General features: G+C 43.8%; 1 protein-coding gene across 2 annotated transcripts in view; it reads right to left on the minus strand.

The window, feature by feature from the left end:
* CDH4 (cadherin 4) overlaps positions 1–19,773 on the minus strand; it is a 423,750-nt gene that overhangs the window by 147,403 nt on the left and 256,574 nt on the right. For both annotated transcript variants that reach the window (XM_071447094.1, XM_071447095.1), the window contains one exon: positions 10,156–10,332. In XM_071447094.1, the coding sequence (XP_071303195.1) occupies positions 10,156–10,332 (177 nt within the window). The remainder of the gene's footprint in view (positions 1–10,155; positions 10,333–19,773) is intronic.

The following is a 19,773-nucleotide window of genomic DNA, read 5'->3' on the forward strand; positions in this document are numbered from 1 at the left end:
GGAACACTTTGGTGCAGCATTTTCCTTTTTTCCATGGAGACATTACAGGATGCATTTCCCATGACTGAAAGAAAATGCCACCTTGCTTCTCAATTCTTTGCTTTCAAATAATAAATAACTGCTATAATCTTCCATGAAAGATTTATGCTCTGATGATTTCTGATTCTTCTACTGTAATTTCTTTTTGTTAGAGGCAGTTGAATGCCACTTACTGGTAAGTAAATTATGTCATCACTTCACTGCAAACCACACCACTGAAAATGTAAGCTGGCCAAACATTTATTTTTGTTTTCCAACTCACACAAATCCCTTCTGAGGGCTTGGATTAACTAGCAACACTTTTTAGTGCAGATCCTTAATCTTAGTTTCCTTTCCTCCCTCTACTAATATGCTCCCCTTCCAGTGATGTTACTTCAGAAATAACTCCAAATCGCTCACAGTGTGGTCAGAAACTCTGCCTTTTAGCTGCCATAGCTTTTTACAGTGACTTGGAAATAAGGAAAATTGGCCATTCCCACTGAATTTTTCATAGTCCTGCACTAATGGGGACACTGCAGCTCTGCCTTTTCCACAGAGGAGTTTAACTAGCTGAGGGGCACATGCACTACCAGTTCCCCTAAAGGTTCAAACCACGGGCTCCATGTCCAACCTTGTCACAACACAATGCATGCCTTTCATTTCTTAGAAACAACAAGCCCACACAGTTTTTCTTCTTGCTAAAACTGTCCCTCTTTTAACGACAAGAAAATTAAGTTCTTTGCTTAAATAAATGTTACAGCTCACAAAGCCTCGAAGCACAAATCAAACAAGTAAGTCAACTGAAAAACAGCCCAAAAGGGCTAAAAACCCAAGCACAGATACAAAACCCTCCTCAGACCATGATGTTTTGATTAAAATGAGCAGAGATCACGAGTGGAAGGAGGAGTCAGGAAGGCCAATGTCCCAGCAATGCCATCAGCACTATGGCATTTAGGGGTCTGTTAATATTTCCATGAGAAACTTCCAGGTTTAGGAGTTTACAGCTTGAGTCACAGAGGATCAGTCCTGGTTTCCAAAACCTGATTCCTAAAGGGGAATTCCTCAGGTAAAACTTTGCACAGGGAGGGCAGGGCCAGGTGGTTATTATGACAAGGATGAGTATGTGGCAGGTTCAGCAGCTGTGGGGGCTCCTGTGGGATGCATGAGTTGGCTCATGGAGGGGAAAGAATTCGGCTCTTTTTACCCAATGCCAAAAAAATGCAACCAAGGTCTACTGGGTGGCCTTTCAAGGCAGGTTCTGGTGTCTATTAGGAAAAAAAGGACACATGCAAAGGCTGATGTGTGTGCACATCTGAGAGGGGGCTCCCTGTACGCTACCAGTACACTCAGAGAAGTGTAATTAAAACTGGGAGTCTAATAAAAACTATAAACATGGCCCAAAAGGTTAGTACTGCACAATGCTGGGTGCATTAATCCAGTAAGGCATTATTCATGTCCTTAGTTTCCAGTCAACAAATATATTCTGAAGAGTCACTGGAGTTACTTAAAGGCTCAAATTTAGGCACATTCTTAAAATCTCTGCTGAACTAGGGCCAAAATGTTCAGTACCACCATCTGCAGATATCCAAATTGCCTTGGGCAAAATGTTTCCCTTAATATAATCCAAGGTTTTGTTTGTTTGCTTTTTAAGTAGTCTAACTGTTCGGATAGGAGGAAAATGTCCTTTAAATTAAGGAAATTAGCAACAAATATGAATGTTATTATAAATATGGTAATTATAAAAAAATATGGTAAGAATTATGGGTAAGGAAAAACTGCAAAGAAATGGGGCCTTTAATGAAATGGGTAAACTACTGCATATCCACTCTTTGCTGCCCCATCATGTAGCCATGAGCTTACATCTTTCATCAGCCTGCATTAGAGACAGCTAAGAAAGGATTTGGATGGTGACACCTTTATCACTGAAAATCTCAGCTGTTATAAAAAAAAAAAACAATTAACCACAGCAGTGAGAGCTTAAAATTAGCCCAAGAGTAAATTCTTTAAAATCTTAAAAGCTGACATCTGAAATTCCAGGGTGCTGTATTTAATTCTTCATTGGTGCAGACTATCAAGAACATATGCACTACTAAGGAAATAAAAACTGTAGGGTTTTTCTTTTCCCATCTCATCCCAGCCTGCTACAGTGAATTTCAGCAACAGCCTAGCTGTCAAGGTTATATGTGCACCATCATTCTGCAAATCCAAACTCACACCCACACAGCACCTCTCTGTCTTTGGGAGTCCATTTCAACCCATCAAGGAAGCCAAGTCCCACACTCACCTAATGTGGGTGCCGAGTGTTAAAGAATGAACTCCTGCAGCAAAGAGGCAGACTGTGAGTTCTTTGCCTGTTCTGTCTCAGCTTTTTTCATTATTACTGTTTTACTTTGGAAAAGGCAGGAGCAAAACCAAAGCTCTTTTCTAAGCAAATTAACCCACTGTTTTTGTGTACACTGTCTTCACAGATTTTCAATAGCTTTCATGAGCTGTGTGCATTAGCTCTGACTATGCCTTCCTGCCTTTGCCTGTACATGTAATGACAGCCAGCCTGAGTGGCTATTACAGTTATCTCACTTTCTGGAGAGGATGGGAGGTAATGATATGTTGCAATATGTGCAATGGGGTATTATAGCTAAATACTCTTTGGAGTGACTGATGAACTCTTTCGCAGTATGCCTGTGATGACAATTCGAGGGGTAGTTATCCTTCTGTTCTTCCTGAATCTCCTGCTCCTGATGTGAAGCTGGAGCTGAAAGGTGTGGGCTGGATGGGGGTGGTGGTGGTGGAGGAGGAGTTGGTGGGGAGCCAGCAGAGAGCAGAGAAGCACCTTTGCATGGCTATGGAAACAGAGCTGTGTGTAACAGACCTGATGCACAGGTGGGCTCAGACATGGAATAATGGGACTGACTATAACCATCAGCAGAAGATTTCTGACCGCTCCATTAAAATCCGAGTCCATTACGAGATTCTTCAAATAATCCAAGGACAGGCCCTGATGCTGATAACCAGAGAGTGCTGCCCATGGCCATGGTAACAGCTCTGTGGTCTCAAAGCCACTCAGCTTCCCTGCCTCGGGTTCTTATCTGTGAGAGACCATCCTCAGTGATGCAGGCAGGGTGAAAAAGTCAGATCCTGCATGGAAAAATACCTAAGCAAAGGCTGTATGGATCACAGCTTGACTTGAGGAGCTTAAAGGTCCTTCCCAACCTAAACAATTCTATCATGCCCTGTCTCTCACTTACAATTTGTATTTAACCAGTAGTCACTGGTAGTAGGGTCACAAACCTCTGCTGGTATATCCCACCCCACTGCCTCAGGGGATGCTGAGTGACTGCAAAACAGTTTGAACCATCAACCACAAGGTCAGACCACAGGTCTGTTATCCCAGCCTCCTCCCAGTCTGACTTGCTGTACCCTAAATTAATGATTTTAAGTTAATCATAAATATTATCAATGATTTTTGAGACTTCTGAAATGTCATGCTGATACTTCCCAATCAGTGGGAGCAGTCTCACTGCTTCCAGTGGCTTCTGAGAATCTCAGCTTTTATGCTGTGTGAGAAATTAAAAATGGTTCCATTTCCTTCATGCAACTGGGATGCTACATTCAAAGATTTATCACTTCCAAATCAAATGGCATTTTATGACTTAGTGGGTTTTTTATGACTTAGTGGGGCATTTTCCCATTCAGGTTACTATTCCCAAAGTATCCTGGAAAATGGCAAAAACTCAAGGGCAGCTTTTTTAGCTGAACTGGGCAATAGGAGTCCTTGATATCTGTCTGCAAAGTGTCAATCACCTTTAAATCCCAACCTCACTTACGACGGTTCTCCTTGAGTAAGTGACAAGGCCAGTCTGGCAAAATGAAATTTTTCAGTAATACATTGACAAACTCAAAACCACAGAGCACCAAATTCCCCCTCAGTCTGGATTTGAATGCATAAATAAATCAGGCTCTTGCATTTATTTCTGCTAGAAGATTGTATTATTCCTTTCTGCAATTATGGAAAAATGCAGAGCACAGGCAAGATTTAGTGTCTGAGTTTTTGCTGCAAGACTTATGTCAGTAGAAAGGCATTTGTGCTCTTGGGAATCAAAGTGAGATTCACCCATTTGTGGCAGGTGTTTTAAGCACTCAGCCTAACAATCTACCCACGCATGGCACTACAGCAATTCAACGACTAAATTAAATCTCTGAATATTAAATTAATGATGGAAATCTAAAATATTAATATATTCTAATTGAATATTCTCCGATAAATTATCTAGGCATTCTCAGCAATTTGATTTTACTTTCATTTCTTAAGGAACTTTCAGCTGCATAAATACAGCTATTAAAGCAATTCAAAAAGGGAACATTTTCTGCTCAGACAAGAGAACTCTAAACACAAAGAATCTAAAAATTTCTTTCATATGATTGATTAAATCATAGAGCCCAAGACAGCTGAATCATTAAATGACTGCTTCCCTTCAGTCCCTCTGGCTTTAGCAAGGACAATATAAATTCCCTATGGGTCTGAATACAAGGAAATACAATATGTATAATTACAGTATAGGCTTGAATGCTGTTGTAAGAGAATTTTAAATGGAGCATTTATGCTGTAGCTGCACTTTTCAATCCATAATGCTGGATGTGCGTGTGCATGGAAAGCCCATAAAGCACTGGGCATCTGCTTCCTTCAACCCAGATTCCCCAAAGGCACACACTGGGGTAGCCCCACCAGCTCTGGCAGATTTACATCAGGATCTGCCCTTCTCTTCCAGTGAATGCTGGAGAATGAGAATGGCATCATCAGGGATGTCCTTTGAGCAGTACATATAGCGTGGAATATGTTCAGGAACTCACTTCAGACTGTAGGTTTTAAAGGAATTTCAAATGGACACATCAAGGGAGTAGCACTGTGTCATATTTCACTTTGTCCATTCATTCTGTGAGTCATATGTGAGTCCTGGTTTGGTAACACACACACAGAGGAGAGATCAATGGCAAAACTGACCAGACCCAAGACCATGGCAAGATGAACAATTAATGACCCATTTTCCTGCACATCTTTCCCTCTTTGGTGCCAGGTTGGTTAGTGGTGTGAAATTGCAGTTGAATCGAGAGCTGTCTCAAGCTACATCCTTGAACCATCTTTCACAGAAAGGCTGTGACTCTCCAGTGATCCACAACCTGCACAATGTCCCATTTCCTTTCCACCCTCTGGGCTTGCTCCTTATCCTGTTCTGAGTGTTACAATAAAGACCAAATCCCCTCATTTCTGAATTTCAGCTGATGATGCTCACAGGGCATCACAAAGGTGAGGTGCTCTGAGAGCCAGAACAAGCAATTTTTTTTCTTTGAGTGTGTGTGTGGCTGGTAAGGCAAAAGAAACAGCTGTTTCTGTGGAGAACAAGGAAGATCTAGGTCTATTTGTAATCAATGCTGTCTGCATCTCTCTCAGGAAAAGTAAGGTCTGATGTCCTTTGGGAAGCATTTGCAAGGCCTTTTCTCAACAAACCTTCTCTCACCACAGACAGATGCCATCTGTCTTGCAGCTGGGAGCTAATGGATTCTGCACTGCCAATTTCACAGCAGTGAGCAACGCTGTGATAGAGGAGGCAAGAGGGATTTCCTACAATAAAACTATTTAAAACAGTGCAAAGGCACACACTGAAACAGCCATGAGGAGCAAAGGAGATGGCAGCACTGAGGGCTGATGGTCCAGGCTGGCTGGGATTTCACAGCTCAGTGTGCCTTGTGTGTCTCCAGCACCAGGATTTCAGACTTTGGGAGAGCTGTCTCACCCAATTCCTGAGCCAGGGTGGGCTGGGGCTCACAAACAGGCTGTTGGGCTGGAAAGTGTGCTATCAACTTTTTTCACATTAAATATTCAATGTCACAGGATAGCTTAAGATGTGCTAAACCCACCCATGAGTCCACCACAGGGTTTTGCAGTGTGTCAAGAGGAGCTCTCTGCTCTCTGAACATGCCCTGTGCTGCTGGAAACCCAACCCAACAACGGCACCTCTGCTGAGCAACAACACAAGAGTCTTCAGGTCTATTATATTCTGCCAACTTTCCAAGCCACTTCAAGACTTTCTGATTAAATTTACATAAAATGCATCCTTCCCTCTTACTCCCTGTTACACACATCAGGTTATTTCCAGTATTCTTGTGGCTGAGATCACCAGCGCTCGGATCCGGGAGCCCATGCTGTGCCTGCAGCACGCAATCAAGGCAGCTTGTGAGAGCACCAAGATCCTGCCTTGGTCATCCTCAGGGGATTTTCATGCTGGTATAATGAGAATGAACAAGTTGTTTATCATGAGAGATCTAACAGGAAAATGATACGTTTTTCAGTTTTATGCTTAATAAAGGCAAGCTGGAAAAATTTGGGTCCATGAAGTGCAAGATGGGAGGCTCCAAGAGCTCTGCAAAGGTCCTGGAGATGAACTGAAAGTCTGGAGCTCTCACAAAGGAGAACATAGTTGCAGTGGTTGACAGAGGAGCCCATTATCTAAGCATGTCAAAGATGACCAAAGGCCAGCTCTGCACAAGACTTGTTTTTTTAAATTAATTATTTTCATGTAGTCCATTGAGATGGACCAAGACTTGCCTTGTAAACTGAGTCAAGATTCCCATTAGAAGCAGCTGGAGACTGGCTTGTGGATCCAAAACTGAGATTCTTTTTGAAGTTCAAAAGAGGATGAAATACAAGATAAGCTAATAGATAATTAGATAATAGATAATTAAGAATTAGCTACGCGTGTAGCTAAAAAGGATGAGTCAGTGAGAAAATAGACAGAGCTCAGCAAGGGTGCAACTATTTAATAGATTATCTTAGCTGATCAGTGTGCCTGCATGAGTCATTTGCTTGGAGAAGGAGGGGGATTTCATATTGTTTTTGTATTTTTAATAGGCATTTTTATGGACTTCAGTTATAATAATGAGAGTACCTGACAATTAGTAATGAAATTAGCCTCACAACAGTGAAATATTTCACAGCATGCACAATATTATTCCTAGTACAAAGGTGGAAGTGAAGCAGAAGGAAATTAAACTCAAGATTTTCATAAATGTTTCCAAAATGAATAAGCATATATCAATAAATTTTGATAACTGTTTTCTCAGCTCAAAGACAAAAGCAGAGTTTACAAAACATTTTTATACACTAACAAATTTTTTTTAGCTTATAAATGTCAGATGTTAATTTAAACTCTTCAAAGAGTAAGTAAATCTTTTCAGCAGCCAAAATTAATTAGAAATTCCTATTATTATTTTTTCAGCTATTATTTTTCTGAAACACATTTCCTAGTTAGTGTGGTTGATGTATATGAGCAGACACAGATATTCCACAGAAAGAAAAAAACCCTGTAATTAACAGAAGGGGTTTTTTGGCAGGGATAATGTTCCTTTTTTCTTTTTTTCTCTAAAAACTTTTTCATTTAACGTATTTTATCAGAATGAAATGGTTTAATGAGCAGAGAATTACAGTTGATCCCAGCTGAACCAGACAGGGCTGCCTTTCGAGGTATGTGGCTCCCATCAAGCTGCATTCACCTTTGCTATGATTTAAACTTCATTCAGGCACAGCCTTGCTAAAAATACTGACAAGTAACTAATCAACTTCCATAAAATGGAATTTTTACCTTCACAATAGGAAGCAGGAGTAGGAAGGAACCTGAAAGATTTGCCTATGCATTTCAAATTAGTCTGACCTATAAAAACGCAAACAGCAAGTGGTTCTATGAAAATGTACTTCTGGTAGGGCTTTCTGGTTTTTTAGTGATGAGATTTTTCATGCCATCCCTCCCTCTCCTTGGAGGAAGCCAGAACCAAAGACAGCACTGTGGAGGGACTGGTTTTCATTAGTTATACCTACAAAAAGCAAACTCAGGCTGGTCCTTCTGGACCAAAAAAAGTTCAGCGTCCAAGAACCAGTGGTAGGTTTGAATGTTTTATATAAAAAAGCAGAGAAAATGGTGACAGACCTGCTTCTGTACAAATGAGAGCTGAGCTGCAACTTCACATGTGCACTTCTGGTTCCAGTTTGTGAGCAGATGGACACAAAAATATTCAGTGCCCAGCAAGCAAAAGCATGGGAAATCAGATCAAAACTCTCACCTAGATCTAGGAGACAGCAAAATGCTCCAGGGCAATCTGAAGATTATGTGGATGGAAATAATCAGATAGTGCTGGTCTTTGAAGATGTTGATTTGTCCTATTCTGGATAATTAAAGAGCAAAGTCTAACGGAGGGAGCTGTAACTCCTGATAGGAATCACCCAAGCTTCACATTCAGGGCTGGCAAAAGGGCCAGATGCTGCAGAGGAGCAGAAACTCAACCCAAGCCTGAAACATCAGGGGTCTCACGCTTAATCAAGTTGCACTCTGTATGATCTTCCCTGTCATTATGATGCTTTCTGTATGTCAGGTGAAGAGGAAAACAGCCCTTTGTGAGCCAGTTGTTTTTTTTTTTTTTTATTTCCTACCCCATTTTCACCTCATTTTCAGTGCTTCCTCTAGCATCTGTATTCTAAAACTGCAATGGAATATATTGCTGAAAATCTGGGAGTTCTGTATTTCTATAAGCCAGGTTATCTTTCCAAGGTTACCAGTAGTCTAAGTGATGAATATAAATTCATCAGTACCTATATAAAATTTATTATTTGTCATTTCCATTAATATTAGAATTTTGCATAGTCGAGTCCTTCTGTTTCATCTCCAGACTGTAGGGTAAAAAGTGCCACAGAGATTTCAGTCCTTATAAATCAACAAATTTGCCATGGTAAGCTGGTGCCAAGTTGTCCTCTTGCTGTTGAGTCAAAACTCAAAAGAAATCGGTAGGGAATGGAAGAGAGCACAAGACCATTTTGCAAGTACTCCCCTTTATTTTTCACAGGAATTCAGGATTTAATCTAAATTATTAATTGAGAAAGGCATTTTTGACACATCAGGTTATTTTTCTCTTCAGACATTTCTTCAGCTTAGTAGGACAACACATTAATGGGTCACTCTGTACCCTGCACTGCTGACCACACAAAGACTCTCTGGCTTCCCTCCCTGGTTTTCCAGGACAGACATAAGAATATTTGCCACCTGGTACTTCTTAGTCCTTATTGTACTCTCTAATTACACAGAGAAACGACTTCAACAATCCAAGCTTATCCAATCCCTGGTTGAATTGGGAACATGCCCCTTCCTCCCAGACACAGAAACAGGTAATGATGCAACTCATGTGAATCCAGCCACTGCTCCAACAGGACTAAATGAACTTCCTGAGAAGGGATGTCAGTGACACACCACTGCTACTTGAAATAACTTTTGAATTTTTATATTGTTACCATTTTCTTCCAAGGGAAGAGCTAGCTGCAAATGTCTGCCAAGGAGTTTTACTTTTTTTTTTTTTTTTTTACAGCTAATCATTTGACTGCTCCAAAAACCCAAAACCAGCACCCACAAGAGGAATAGCAACGCGTGTTTGCATTTCTCTAACACTTATCAACAACAACAATAAGTCAACCAAATGTCTCTGTAAAACACTCCTTTTCCCTTCCTTTTCTTTTCCTGTCATCCCGTAATCATCACAAAAAACCACATGGGTAAACTTGATCTCAGAGATTATCCTTGTGAAGAAAGAAAGTAGCAACACAGGGGAGGCTGGCGGATCCATCTGCAGCGGCGGCAGGCAGCCAACCTCCCCCGGGCCGCCGCGCATCTGCAGCGGGATGGGAGGCATGGCAAGGGAAGGGATGGCAAGGGAAGGGATGGCAAGGGAAGGGATGGCAAGGGAAGGGATGGCAAGGGAAGGATGCAGCACCCTTGTTGCTGGGTGCCACCCAGCCCAGCTTTTACACCTGCAGCAGCTTTTTGGATGAGAGCGTGGGCAAAGTGCCATGCTGGCAGCAGTGCCAGCGTCTCAGGAGGGACTGGCTGGAAGGAGGCGATTAGGCTGCCGTCAGCTGGGGAGGGAAACTGGGGCGAGGAGCTTTGGAGCAGCATGGAAAAGGCAACCAACTCCTGCAGGAGGGAGGGAGAGCAGAGAGCCTGTGCTTTGAGCCAGGCCTCCCACACCTACTGCTTCAGCAGAGGAGCCATCACAAGATCACCATCACTATGAGCACTATGATCAGTACTTTGTGCTTGAACTCACCCGAACCAGCTGCTGCGGGAAGGGCCCGCGGGAGTTCTCGGGCACGTTGATGGGTGGGATGACCCAGTCCCGCTTCTGCCGCCGCAGCCCGTTGGCACTCTGGTGCTGCCGCCAGGGCAGCAGCGTGTCACTCTGCTGCTGCACCAGCTCCCCAGGCAGCGCCTTCCTTCCTCTGGGCTGTTTGGGGAACAAGAAAGCACAGCCAGTTAGCTTCTTCCTCGCTTCTGAGGACCGGTCCAGCAGCCACACGGAGCAAAGACACGGCGTGTTAACCGGCAGCTCTGCTGCTGCTTCCTTTTCACAGAAACACAGAATCAGGGAATCAGCTAGGTTGGAAAAGACCTCGCGGATCATCAAGTCAAAGCTATGACCTAACACCACCTCATCAACTAAACATTCATGAATAAATGGAACTGCCACTCCCAAGTCAAGATGCCTCCCAGAATGTATTGTCTTCATTACACCAGCTGCAAGGAGATGCAGCAGAGAACTAGAGTAAAGAAGTTGCTGAAAATTTCCCATAAGAGCAATATACTAGAACACAAAAAACGGGAGAGGATTCCTTTACAGTCCATGTCATGGGTGCATCATTATAGTCTGGTATTAAGCATGAGCAGGGCTACAAAACCCTGCAGTCTGTGGCTCTGCAAAGGTATTCTGCCACAAACCCAACCCCAGCCAGGGGGAGTCAGCCCCTTGGCTGCAAAGGTGCATTAGTTCAGATTTTTAGTGCTTCATAACAAATGATCTTTATATGAGAGCTGGGTTTTGAACACAAATCGCAAAATACACACCCCACGCTGCCTGGGAAGTGCAATACATCTCAGGCACAATAAATTTTCATTATTTGGTGTGACTTTGAGTCCTTCTTTGTGATTTTTTCTTTAACTATGGATTGTCTGAATGGAATACTTTGGTGTTGGAAATGTTACAGTGCTATGAATAAAATGGAAATGGTGGGACCATGGTTTTGACTTAGAGAGACTGGCTCACTATCAGAAAATTTATGCCTTATAGAATGGATGAATCAATGAAATGTAGATTTGGGAAGGCTCTTCAGAGGTTATGCAGTCCCAATACTTTAATACTCTGTGGTCTTCTAGGATTCCAGCAATTACTTCTGAAAGTCTGCAGAAAAGATAACTAGCAAGGGCTTTTGTTACCATATGGTGACCTGCACTCCCACCAGAAAATGTTTAAACTTTCATAAATCACAAAGACTGCAAGTCACATTCTTTTCATTTGAGGTAAGATCCAGTGGGAATACTGTTCTCAGAATGTTACAATTTTCAGCTATTTTTCTCCAAAAAACCCCAAAAAACCCCAAACCCAATGCCCCAACACACAAGAGCAATGCAGGAAAAACTATCAAAGCATTTTCTGAGGCTCCTGCCATTTTAAGCCACATTAACTTTTTGTCTTACTCCAAACATAGAAACCCAAACACCCTCCAAGCAGTTATCTGTAGGCACTGATTTCAGTGGGAATCATTGCTTCAGGCCTTCTAGTTTGATGCCAATCCATCTATTAGCACTTTTCAATTCCTGATCGGGAAGTAAAAAAACAGGCAGTCACCTCCAGACTACACAGTCTATGAAAACTAAACAGTAAATGAAAGTTAAACTGAGATGTGGCTCCAGAGCTGTGTGGACCTTCTCCAGGAAGGTGGGAGATACTGAGAGCTGGGCAGAGCAGCAAGGAGCCCATTCTCACAGCTTGGTCATGGCTCTGATCTCTGCTACCTCTGGAGGGCAGACATCCACTGGCTGCAAGGATTGGAAGCATTTGTGCCAAAATGCTGCTATTTTTACTGCAAAACTTAAAAACAAGCCTGTTCCAGAGCTGAATTTTCACAGAACAGACAAATATGGTCCTTTCAGTCACACACAGAGGCACGTTCCTCAGGTCCTGTCTCACACTCACGATGTGGGTTGTGTTCACCTCAGTGCTGTTTCCACACCTTCAAAAAAATCACAGCACCATGTTCAATATTTAGATGCTGCTCTCAGAATGCTTACTGAAGTAAGCAATAAACAAAGAAACAGCATCATGGTGTGGTAGTGGGAGACTTTCTTGGGTTAGTCAGGATACTGGTAGGCACTGCTGACCCCCTCCTTCCCATGGGATGTAATGTTATATCCAACAGAGATTTAATTTAAAAATTATTTTATTGCCAGAAAGGTATCTTTTCTGAACACTGATGAAATCAATCTTATCTAAAGAAGACACCCAGAAATGCATGACAACATGAAATAGGACTATGAGACATGAGCCACAGAATAGTGGATATCCCTTATTTTTTTTAATTGGCTTGTGATTCCCAAATGAGAATCCTTTGAGAGCAGGTATTTGGATCAGTTTATATAATTGGCAAGTGAGCATGGGGACAGATTATGAAAGGATGGTCAAATAATTTGTGCTCTTCTGAGTTTACACAGTGGAATGAGTCTGAACTAAAGACAGACTTGAGAATTAACACGAGTCCCAAAGCTCCGTGTATACTGAAATAATTAGTGTCAGCTCAGCAAGGCAATACCAGCCTTTTTAGTCTGTATGAAATACTTGCTGGCAGGTGACTAGACAGTGACTAGCTTGCTTGTCACTCTTGATGATGTTTTCCTCTATTAGAATAAATCATCAACATGACTCTGAATTTGATATGTAGAATTTCAAAAGCATCTTGCAACAAGAAATTTTTTTCTTTTTTTAAACAACAGCTCTTTTTTATCTTCATTTGTTGACAATGCATCCTCTTGACCTTAATTTCTCTGGTGTTGTTTAAATATGTTGTACATGTTTTCTGCTGCTTAAAAGCTGTGAGACAAATGCAGTAACAAAGTCTGGTGAGTATAAATGCCAAAACTATTCAGATCTCTGACTGAAACATCCAGAACATATCTGGAATAACAGCATTGTTGTATTGTGAGCCCCAGAAAACTCTCCAGTGTTTTTGAGTTTGTAAGAATCTAAAGTTCAACTCAAAAGCAGAATATGACACCAGATTAAATGGATTCTAAAATACAGCTTCCAATTCTAGTTTTGCTGAAGAACAGTTTTTACTGAGATGACAACTGCTCGTTTTCTCATGGCCCCACTGGCCACATGCTTAACAGAATCTCAGAAACATTTTCAAAAGATAAAATATTCATCTACCTTTTGTAGTGCCACCAGAACACAAACTGTCCATAGTCCTTCACAAAATCAAGTCAAGCACCTCTAGTGCTGCTGCTTTGGGGTGGTTTCCCTCCCTTTGTTTTTGTGACTCTCTTCTGCATGTCACAAAAATGATGGCATCCAGCACCAGGCAATCCATGAAACACGTGCCCAGGGGAAAGTGAAATCCACTCTCCATTCCAAAAATTGCACGGTGACATTTATAACTCGTTACAACAGGATCAAACTCTAAACATGGATCGTGTAAGCACGGGCTTTGGTAATACAAAGATAATTACAGGAGGATATAAAATAGTCAGATAATTCAGTAATTATGCCTGTCTATCACTTTAGGATACTGATAAGCTAGAGAAATACAGCTGAGCCAAAACAGATGAAAACCTTCAAGATCAAGGGGAAAAAGTAATTACAAAGTGTGGGATGAAGAGAAACAACAGGAGAGGAGCCCATGCTGGGATGTAAACTGCTTAGGAGAGTTGGGATTCAGTAGGATCTAATGCCTTAGGATTTCTACTGGGGCAGAGGCTTCCAGAGATTGCTGGTGAAGCTGAGCAGCCCTGTGCCGGCTGTACCATTAAAAGCAAGAGCGTGAGCGGGTGTGCATGAGTGTGAGCGGGTGTGCATGAGTGTGACTGGGTGTGCCCGAGTGTGCGCGGGTGTGCCCGAGTGTGACTGGGTGTGCATGAGTGTGAGGGGGTGTGCGTGAGTGTGAGCGGGTGTGCCCGAGTGTGCGCGGGTGTGCCCGAGTGTGACTGGGTGTGCACGAGTGTGAGCGGGTGTGCCCGAGTGTGAGCGGGTGTGCATGAGTGTGCCCGAGTGTGAGCAGGTGTGCGTGAGTGTGCCCGAGTGTGCCTGGGTGTGCATGAGTGTGAGCGGGCGTGCCCGGGTGTGCATGAGTGTGAGCGGGTGTGCCCGAGTGTGCCCAGGTGTGCCTGGGTGTGCATGAGTGTGAGTGGGTGTGCCCGAGTGTGAGCGGGTGTGCACGAGTGTGAGCGGGTGTGCGTGAGTGTGAGCGGGTGTGCGTGAGTGTGCCCGAGTGTGACTGGGTGTGCATGAGTGTGAGTGGGCGTGCCCGGGTGTGCATGAGTGTGAGCGGGTGTGCCCGAGTGTGACTGGGTGTGCCCGAGTGTGCATGAGTGTGCATGAGTGTGCGTGAGTGTGAGCAGGTGTGCACGAGTGTGACTGGGTGTGTCCGAGTGTGCATGAGTGTGCCCGGGTGTGCCTGGGTGTGTCTGAGTGTGCCCGGGTGTGCCTGGGTGTGCCCGAGTGTGCCTGGGTGTGCATGAGTGTGAGCGGGTGTGCCCGAGTGTGCCCAGGTGTGCCTGGGTGTGCATGAGTGTGAGCGGGTGTGCCCGAGTGTGCCCGAGTGTGCCCAGGTGTGCGCGGGTGTGCCCGAGTGTGCATGAGTGTGCGTGAGTGTGAGCAGGTGTGCACGAGTGTGACTGGGTGTGTCAGAGTGTGCATGAGTGTGCCCGGGTGTGCCTGGGTGTGTCTGAGTGTGCCCGGGTGTGCCTGGGTGTGCCCGAGTGTGCCTGGGTGTGCATGAGTGTGAGTGGGCGTGCCCGGGTGTGCATGAGTGTGAGCGGGTGTGCCCGAGTGTGAGCGGGTGTGCCCGAGTGTGCCCGAGTGTGAGCGGGTGTGCGTGAGTGTGAGTGGGTGTGCACGAGTGTGCGTGAGTGTGAGCGGGTGTGCGTGAGTGTGAGCGGGTGTGCCCGAGTGTGCATGAGTGTGAGCGGGTGTGCATGAGTGTGCACGGGTGTGCCCGAGTGTGCATGAGTGTGAGCAGGTGTGCACGAGTGTGACTGGGTGTGCATGAGTGTGCACGAGTGTGAGTGGGTGTGAGCGGGTGTGCGCGGGTGTGAGTAGTGTGAGCGGGTGTGCAAGCCTGGGATTGACACTTGGCTCTGAGTTATCCCATGACTCTTCCATGGGCTTGTGGCCATCACTGTGACACACACCTGGACCGTGACACACACACATGGGCTGTGACACACATACAGAGTGTGACACACACACAGACTGTGGCACACACAGGGACTGTGACACATACAGGGACTGTGACACACACCTGGAATGTGACACACACAGGGACTGTGACACACAAGGGACTGTGACACACATACAGACTGTGACACACACACAGACAGTGACATACACAGACTGTGACACACACCTGGACTGTGACACACACAGGGACTGTGACACACACAGGGACTGTGACACACACACAGACTGTGGCACACACAGGGACTGTGACACACACAGAGGCTGTTGGCACAAATGGACTGTGACACACCTGGACTGTGACACACACAGGCTGTGACACACACAAGGGACTGTGACACACACAGGGACTGTGACACACCTGGACTGTGACACACCTGGACTGTGACACACACACAGACTGTGACACACACCTGGACTGTGACACACACCTGGACTGTGGCACACACACAGACTGTGACACACACACAGACTGTGACACACAGGGACTGTGACACACCTGGACTGTGACACACACAGGGACTGTGACACACCTGGACTGTGGCACACACACAGACTGTGACACACAGGGACTGTGACACACCTGGACTGTGACACACACAGGGACTGTGACACACCTGGACTGTGACACACACGGACACTGGCAGCACAATCACAACCCAGCCCGTGCACCTCCTGCTGACAAACTCTTCTGTCTCTGGCATGTGCAACTCTAACGTTTGTTATGAGCATTTGCGGGGCACAGGGAGAGCTCCTGGAGCCCATCCTCCCTCTGTTTGATAAGGGAGCTGAGGAGCCGAGCATCAACTGCAGCTCAGAGTGGCAGAATCTGCCCTGAAATTCCTCTCACCACTTTTTCGATTTGTTAGGTTTTTTTATTTTTTTGGCTATTAATTGAAATCAATTAAAAACATATAGAAGTCCATCAGAAACCTTTCACTAAGATGGCAGATCAAGCTTTCAGAAAGCAATGCGAGGTTGGAGGAGATGCAGTCACAATCACAATCCCAATTTTTCACAACCTATAACGATTGTGAACTTTCCTCTCCCAGCCTGCTTCACAGAAGGTGTAGGGGTATCCTGGAGTCCATGTCAGCAGCTCCAATGGAATCTCCCAGGAGTCATTTCCAGTCCCTTTTCAGTCTAGAATTGCCTTTAAGGATGGTGAACACAACTTGCTGCATTGGGAAGAGGACAAGGAGCTAAATCCCAAAGCGACTGTCAGACTTCAGAACCCAACACCTTCAGGACACCTTACTCCAAACTAGTGAGGCTGCAGGGTGCTTCAACTAACTCCATTTACACCACAGTGTTGAGAGCTCAGGGATATTCCTTGTCTGCACCTGGCACTGGGAACAAAGGGTAAGTTGGAAAAGCCATTTAGTGAGTCTATAATCTCCTGTCAGGGCTGGTCTGCGGCTCGTCAGCCTTTCCTTTACTGGGAGACTCAGACTAAACCCAACCTCTACTCGTGAGAGAAGTCAAAACATAATCCCCTGACAGAACAAGACGCGTGGGATGGCAGCAGCCCCTCCAGCCCTACCCTGCTCGTGACAAGAAGGCTACAAGCCACTGGCTTTTCACCAGCCCACAAATGCAAGCAGTGAGTGTGAAGGAACAGCAGCTCCCACCTTCCGCTACACTTAGCAGTAGCCAGCCTCGCCAGCTGGCTCGTCTCCCCTCCCAGCCAACCTGCCTTTGATATCCGTCAGCCGCTGGCTACGGAGACATCTGGAAGTTATTATCCAGCAGAGTGTATCACAAACCCATTTACATAATATAATATCATATTTTGTGTTCCTGCTTAGCTGAACATTTTGGATCACTCTAATGTTTGGGTAAATAAGCCGCCATTCCCTGCATATAAATAACAAGTGAGTCTTAGGGTACGTTTGTTGGAGATTAATAATTTCATAGGGCTCAACCCGAAAAATGAAATGCTTCGGCACTAAAATATATTATGCTTGCATTTGCAATAAAAAGTACCTGCAATTGGAGGAAGGGAAATAAGGCCTTTATTTTCCAGGTATCAAAATGATTCATGACTTAACCTGTTTTATTTATATGCCAGCCTTGTTATTTTCGTAGGATCTTTAACACTTCACACTAGACATTTTTCAGGAAAGAAATAATACCTGGCTTGCTTTGCTTCTAGTGTCACTCATAGGGTTTAACTGAGGCAACGTGTTTTTAATATATTTTTGTCAATACAAGGGGATACAAAGTCCACCTTTAGTCCATTGCTCAAACAATACTTCCCTTCATCTCCTATATCAATATACATTTTGAAAACTGCTACCATTTTCTACCAGGGAAAAAAAAGAATCTATTAAAAAAATATTTAATCTGAAGCATTTTTGCTTGTTTCCATGGTAGCTGCAGAAAGGACAGGAGAAAATTATATTTACCAAACAGAAAATAAGACAATGAAAATAGAGCTTAGTTCTTTAACAAAGGGAACATGAGAGCGCTGCAAAATAAACATTTGCATGAATTCTGTTCTAAGGAAACAACATTTTGCTGACATCAGGGACGGCAGTGGAGGACGAATGAACCCTTTTTTCCCAAAATGCACCATTTCTCCAGTTTTTGATCTTTCAGTATAGAAAGATATTCCATTTTGTGTTCTCATACAGTAGAATGAAAGGGTTGCAGAACAAACAGCAAATTTATTTATTTTACGGTAATTGATTCCTTTTTTATTTAGGTCATTGCTGAATTTGCTGAAGTTGGAGACAGGAAAAAAAAGTAGTTTTAAAAAGATCAGACTTTTTATTTTAGACTTTAATTTATTATAGTTGTGCTATGTGCAGCTATTATTTAGGAACTGCACAGGTAAGGAATCCATAATCTGCTTTTCTCCTTATCCACCCTCTAGAACTCTGAGATGACTGTCTGCATTAGCTTTATTTACTAATAGTTGTAAGCTGTGGTAAATTTAATCAAAGATAGCTGCATGTCACATCCCATTACCATCACGGCATAAATTGCCATTCATGAATGATTTGTGTCAAAGAGCTCTGAAAACTATTGTTTTAGCAGCAAGATGTTCCAACATACACAGCTCTTCAGCAGGGGCATTAAATTAATGTGTTTGCAGAGAAGCCACTAATTGACAATGAGATGGGATTTTGGCAGTACACTTCCACTTTAAAGATAATGAACAGTGTTCAAATACAGAGAAGAAACCCCTCTGCTCCTAAAACTATACTAATAATTTCTGGTATAAACAGGAAGAGAGGGAACCAATCCTGACAGGATATTTCCAGTACCCAAGCAAGCTGTTTGATCATCACGACTTCCAAAAGCAAACAGTGGAATTGCAGCGTTTGTGACCTTTATCAAATCTGGCTACGTACAATCAGGAATGTTATGTTTGGTTAGGAACTCATTAAACAAAATTACCTCTCCATTTATAGAAACCATACAAGTACAGTATAAAACATTTTAATTAAATCAGCTTGTTAAGCAAAAATTCATTACTTTTTGTTTTTATCAGCTAGCAGTGGGGCTGCATAGAGCAGTTCGCATTAGAGTCAATTAGTAAGAAAAATTGTCAGATTTGGCAAGTGCATGAGCTTCCAGAACACATCAGCTGACAGGGAAGAAAAAGTTTGACTAAAAGCTAACCAAGTTACTGCCCTCAGAGGAGGAGAAGGAGCCACGAAACACACACAAATGCATCAGCCGTGCCAAAACCCCTTGTTCCTGAGGAGTCAGTGTCAAAGCTCTACATGCCCTGTTCCTTGAGAGCTGAAAAATGAAGCATGAATGCAAATTTAAGGTTGTTAGGTATCTGGCTGGCTTTGCAGGCTTTGGAAAATTTTACCTGATAGAACTACTGAAATGGGATCAGAGTGACCGAGGAGTCAAAATGCTCCTTGGTGTTGCAGGGCTGCAAAGCAAGAAAAAAGCTGAAAAACAGTACAAAGTAAAACCAGGGGATTTTTAAATAGGGAGAACACGACAGACTGGCTTGTGAGTCAGGCAGGAGAAGATCCTTTCCTTGCAAAAGGTGCAGCAGGGCCCTTTGTGGGTTACTGTAATTAAACGCTGAGTTAAGTCTGGACTCCAGAGAAAAGAGATGCACCAGCTCTGGGCATAACCCATGTGGTTAGCACAGAAGATTCTTATTTAAAAAAAACCCAAATACATGTTAATCTCTTTGATCAGAAAGCCTAACAGGGTTGGTGAGGGCCCCATGGACACAGGCTGCAGCTAACACCCCCCAGGGCCAGAGTGGGGCTTTTTGGGTGCCTGCTGACCAGGCTGTGACAGGAGATGTTGATTTCCCAGTATAATTTAATTGAAATCAGAAATTTCCTGAGCTCACCCACGCTTTCTGTTGGGTAAGTTATCACCAATTTAAGCTGCAATCCAGTTCCCAGAGCACTTCAATGGGCTTTGCTTTTGTGCTGCAGTCAGGACGGGCGCGGGCAG

Source organism: Agelaius tricolor, unplaced genomic scaffold (genome assembly GCF_023055355.1).
Source record: "Agelaius tricolor isolate 1412-34295 unplaced genomic scaffold, bAgeTri1.0.p SCAF_23, whole genome shotgun sequence".
NCBI lineage: Eukaryota > Metazoa > Chordata > Aves > Passeriformes > Icteridae > Agelaius > Agelaius tricolor.